The sequence below is a fragment of the Cyprinodon variegatus genome, unplaced genomic scaffold (genome assembly GCF_000732505.1).
Source record: "Cyprinodon variegatus isolate N-32 unplaced genomic scaffold, C_variegatus-1.0 Scaffold49, whole genome shotgun sequence".
NCBI lineage: Eukaryota > Metazoa > Chordata > Actinopteri > Cyprinodontiformes > Cyprinodontidae > Cyprinodon > Cyprinodon variegatus.
Genome location: NW_015150502.1, coordinates 1,478,375 through 1,483,635, shown reverse-complemented (window position 1 = coordinate 1,483,635; position 5,261 = coordinate 1,478,375). Strand labels below are relative to the sequence as shown.

Here is a 5,261-nt window from a genome sequence, read left to right as displayed (position 1 = left end):
CAGCATTAATGCCGCTAAGGTTATTTTGGACCAAAAAAACGTGTTTCTTCCACTCTGAGTGTTTTTCATGAATTTCTTATAGAAGCACTTTGGTTATTTTTCTTAATATCTTCGGGCAAGTTGGCATTTCTACATTGATTTTTGCCAAGAAAATATCCATATGTTTTAATTTTCCAAAGGTAAAGTCTTGTCCTGAATTCCAATGATATATATATATATATATATATATATATACATATATAAAATATATTTTTAGTGCTAATGAAAAAAAAAGAACAGTAGACAAACATGGGCTTTTAATACTTTATTTTTGCATTTATTTATAAAAAGAATCGTGAAAGTGTAGAAGATAATAATAAAAAAAGAAAGTTTATTTACTCTCCCAGTTGCCAAGACATATAAAAGCCATAATGTCTATAACTGCTCAGTGTTCCACCCTGTAAGGGAAAGTCTGTGGTCACAGATGCACCATGTTTCTGGCCTCCTCTGCATAAATATCCGGTATCTCTCCTAAAGCAGAGGGAACCATCCTGACTGAACTGCTGCCTCTCAGCTCCTCCTCATATCGGATGAGCTGCTTCCAGAAGCCGGGGTTCGGTCTAATGATGGGCCGGCATCTCCTCAGCATCCTGTGGGCCTCCAGCAGACTCATCCCTCGGTGTTTGATCAGGAAGGCCAGGCAGAGGGCGGCGGAGCGGCTCACTCCGGCGTTGCAGTGAACCAGTGTGCGGCCACGGCTCTCTGCGATGCTCTGGATTTTATCCGCCACCTGGTCAAAGTGATCTCTGAGTGAGGAGAGCGGGGAGTCGGATACCGGGATGTGGATGTACTCCTCCACACCAGGAGGAGAGCTGCTCCTGGTCTCTGTGGCGTTTATGATGCAGGTTATCCCACTGCCTGTCACCTGGGAGCAGTCCTTAGCTGCTCGGCCATTACTCAGGAAAAGGTGGTCGGTGACTCGGCACAAGCCAGAGAAACCAAGGCTTCCAGACTGATGCATAAAAGACGGGAAAAGGTCAGAAGTTGTCTGGTTTCATTTAAAATCCGCCAGCAGAGGAAGCGGAGGCATACGGCAACCGAGGAAGATCAAATCAGAACGAACTCACGTTACGATGTCGCCCCCTAGTGGATAATGATTTTAAACTAAAATATTTAGCTATCCCGCTTCAAATTAGTGCAAAGCACAGTTGGTCGGTAACTAGTTACATCTACTGGAGTAACTTGAAAAAATAAATAAATACTTTTATGAGCACTTTTCAAATCAGTAAAAATATGATGAAGATTTCTATCTAAGTAAGTTAAATAACATGCTGCTGTCATTTTGCACATCTCTGATGTTGCAGCTGTTTTCAAATCCATTAGTGTAAAAATGTCCATAGCTTTATATTGGTTATTTCATCTCCAAGTGCACAGTTTTATGTTGTTAAAATACTTTAAAGTACAGTATTTTATTGTTTCTCTTTTAACTCTTCACTATTGCTATTCTTATACATTTTTCTAAGGTTCACATTTGTGTGACCATTTTTTCCCATAATCTTTTTGCTGCTGTAAACACCAGAATTCCCCTATTGTGGGACAATAATGGGATTTTCTATTCTATTCTATTCTATTCTATTCTATTCTATTCTATTCTATTCTATTATTTAACTACAATTTCTGGCTTTTCAATCAATTGTGAGTAACTTCAAACAAGGTAATTTTAAACAAACATGCCCCAATGAGGAATACATTCTTTACCTTCACTACACATGGATATACTTAAGTATATTCTGCTGTAAAATGAGTCTTATCGGGCTACCTTCAGCTTCATCTCCTGGTCCCAATCTTTACTCACTGTAGAAGCAACGGTCCACCTCTCCCTCTTCGGTTCTTTCAAAGAACATTTTTATTTTGGGAAGTTTTTTCTGTTATTCCAGCAGCTCTTCTTTCCTTTTTCTTTTCTGCTTAAGTACCTCTTTTTGGTATCGATCGTCGCTAACACATTGTACATAACAGATATGGTTATAATCTACACTGTGGATTACCCATAATTCCAAGTCGTATTGTAAGAAATAAAATACTCAAATACATCATTCTTTTAAGATCTTTATTTCGGTTTGAAACATATTATAGGAGAGTATTTTTTACCAGCCGTCTAATGAACTATACACAGTTATTAACATAGTAATTAAAAGTACTACTGTCTGCTTTGCTATTAGGTGTCGTATTTAAACGGATCATCATCATGTTGAAATCTGGCATGTGTTGCGGTATAAATAAGGTGTGATCAGTCATCTTATTATCAGGTGGGTTTAAGAAGAATTTTTCACACTATTACATCTGCAAACAGACGTCCTAGTCCACTAAAGCATAGAGGGCCACCCAGGTGTTAGTGATGGGGCCCCTAAGCAACTGCAGTCTCTGCTTATCGATAGTTACGCCACTGGTTCGTTTCACGAAGCAGATTTACTGAAAGCTCTTAAAGGAATAGTACACCCAAAACATGATTAGCCTTCATTTTCTACTCACCCCCATACTGAACAACACTCTGGAGTACTTTTTTGATATCNTGGCCCGTCTATCACCAACATAGGCCAAACAGCTAACCAGTATTTTCGCCCCTTCCCAAAATTACTTCAACGGAAGGTTTCCAGAAGGATATGCGGAGCAAATCCATCTGGCGGAGTCAGGTTAGATCTTCAGTGAGGCGAGAATGTTTTTTTTATGTGGATGATAGACAAACATAACATAGTTATAAAATGAGGGATTGTTAGTATATACTTCATTTTTAGGCCTACAGTCTACAGCATAATAAACACTGTTTCTATAAGTTAGTTTCTATAGCTGTAATATATTAAATAGTTTTTATATTTCAAAAAGTAGTTCAGTCTTGAACAATTCTTGAGGAAATTCTCCTTTATAGTTTTGGACTTAATCTAAGCTTCAATTTCATGTGAAGCTACTTTGAAACAGGGTGAAAAAACAGTTTAGTTAGATCTTATAGAATATTTCATCTTGCTATTTTGCTAAACTACTAGTTAGCAGAGTTCAGAGGGAAAACTAGACATCCTTCTCCATAGTGACACTCCACCTTAGTTTTTTTCTGTCAAGAAGAACATTTTTGGGGAATCCTGTAAGCTCCATGTTTTTATTTTTGTTTAAATCTTTTTAAAAACATAAATAAAGGTGAGAACCACATTAATCTGAGATAATTCAAAAAATATCAAAAGGAAATAGCAAGATAAAAATTGATACAAAAATTATAAAATGCAGAACTGAGTTAAATAATTAATTTGTGTATATAAGCTGCATTTAGGTGTTTAAAGCTTTTTAATTGTCAATTGTTTTAAAATAGAGCTTGAGGTCATTTATTCAGGAGAAATGGTTTCCTTCTCAGTATTATCCTTTTGTGAATTTAGAACTTTGGATTTTGTAGGAGCTGAAGTGTCTAAAACCAAAGTAATGAAATTGGGATTTGATCCTCTTAGGTATTAGAGCTTTAATATCTTTCCAAAGTTTTTTGACCAATTACAGAGACTTCTTTTTATTCTTTAGTAAGAAAATATTTGTATAGAAGAGACCAGAATAGACTCATTTGAGGTTCTGGATGCTTCTTGCATCCAGAATGCTCCTTTTAGTCTGTATCTTATGAACATATGAGAGGAAAGCGGTGTTTATGCATTTAACCATTTACAGGGCAAGTTACCATTTTTGATCACTTGCATACCTCTTAGAAATGGAGTTCCCCGCCATCCCTCAGTGGGGTCTAGAAGCACAAGATCTATATCCGGCCATTAAGCAAAGATCCTGCTACATGGCTGTACATCTTATTTTGGCGTTTGACCGATTAGATGAGCCCTTGAATGATATATTACCTACTGTAAATTAAGTTGGGAAAAAAAAGGTTAAGAAAAAAAGGTAAAGTAAAAAAGTGAATAAGCCTAGTTAATTATTTCTTGATTTATAAACTAAAACACTTAAGTGCCAGTATCAGCATTAATGCCGCTAAGGTTATTTTGGACCAAAAAAACGTGTTTCTTCCACTCTGAGTGTTTTTCATGAATTTCTTATAGAAGCACTTTGGTTATTTTTCTTAATATCTTCGGGCAAGTTGGCATTTCTACATTGATTTTTGCCAAGAAAATATCCATATGTTTTAATTTTCCAAAGGTAAAGTCTTGTCCTGAATTCCAATGATATATATATATATATATATATATATATACATATATAAAATATATTTTTAGTGCTAATGAAAAAAAAAGAACAGTAGACAAACATGGGCTTTTAATACTTTATTTTTGCATTTATTTATAAAAAGAATCGTGAAAGTGTAGAAGATAATAATAAAAAAAGAAAGTTTATTTACTCTCCCAGTTGCCAAGACATATAAAAGCCATAATGTCTATAACTGCTCAGTGTTCCACCCTGTAAGGGAAAGTCTGTGGTCACAGATGCACCATGTTTCTGGCCTCCTCTGCATAAATATCCGGTATCTCTCCTAAAGCAGAGGGAACCATCCTGACTGAACTGCTGCCTCTCAGCTCCTCCTCATATCGGATGAGCTGCTTCCAGAAGCCGGGGTTCGGTCTAATGATGGGCCGGCATCTCCTCAGCATCCTGTGGGCCTCCAGCAGACTCATCCCTCGGTGTTTGATCAGGAAGGCCAGGCAGAGGGCGGCGGAGCGGCTCACTCCGGCGTTGCAGTGAACCAGTGTGCGGCCACGGCTCTCTGCGATGCTCTGGATTTTATCCGCCACCTGGTCAAAGTGATCTCTGAGTGAGGAGAGCGGGGAGTCGGATACCGGGATGTGGATGTACTCCTCCACACCAGGAGGAGAGCTGCTCCTGGTCTCTGTGGCGTTTATGATGCAGGTTATCCCACTGCCTGTCACCTGGGAGCAGTCCTTAGCTGCTCGGCCATTACTCAGGAAAAGGTGGTCGGTGACTCGGCACAAGCCAGAGAAACCAAGGCTTCCAGACTGATGCATAAAAGACGGGAAAAGGTCAGAAGTTGTCTGGTTTCATTTAAAATCCGCCAGCAGAGGAAGCGGAGGCATACGGCAACCGAGGAAGATCAAATCAGAACGAACTCACGTTACGATGTCGCCCCCTAGTGGATAATGATTTTAAACTAAAATATTTAGCTATCCCGCTTCAAATTAGTGCAAAGCACAGTTGGTCGGTAACTAGTTACATCTACTGGAGTAACTTGAAAAAATAAATAAATACTTTTATGAGCACTTTTCAAATCAGTAAAAATATGATGAAGATTTCTATCT

The 5,261-nt window shown here is 38.1% G+C and overlaps 2 protein-coding genes across 2 annotated transcripts; both read right to left on the bottom strand.

Moving 5' to 3' along the window:
- Positions 1–340: 340 nt before the first annotated feature.
- LOC107082289 (dual specificity protein phosphatase 18-like) lies at positions 341–1,236 on the bottom strand. The gene has a single exon (XM_015370891.1). It carries the CDS (start codon positions 998–1,000, stop codon positions 458–460), a length of 543 nt encoding a protein of 180 aa, XP_015226377.1. The 5' UTR covers positions 1,001–1,236; the 3' UTR covers positions 341–457.
- A 3,074-nt stretch (positions 1,237–4,310) lies between these two features.
- On the bottom strand, positions 4,311–5,152 carry LOC107082290 (dual specificity protein phosphatase 18-like). The gene has a single exon (XM_015370892.1). The coding sequence runs from the start codon at positions 4,968–4,970 to the stop codon at positions 4,428–4,430; it is 543 nt and encodes a 180-aa protein (XP_015226378.1). The 5' UTR covers positions 4,971–5,152; the 3' UTR covers positions 4,311–4,427.
- Between the last annotated feature and the right edge of the window lie 109 nt (positions 5,153–5,261).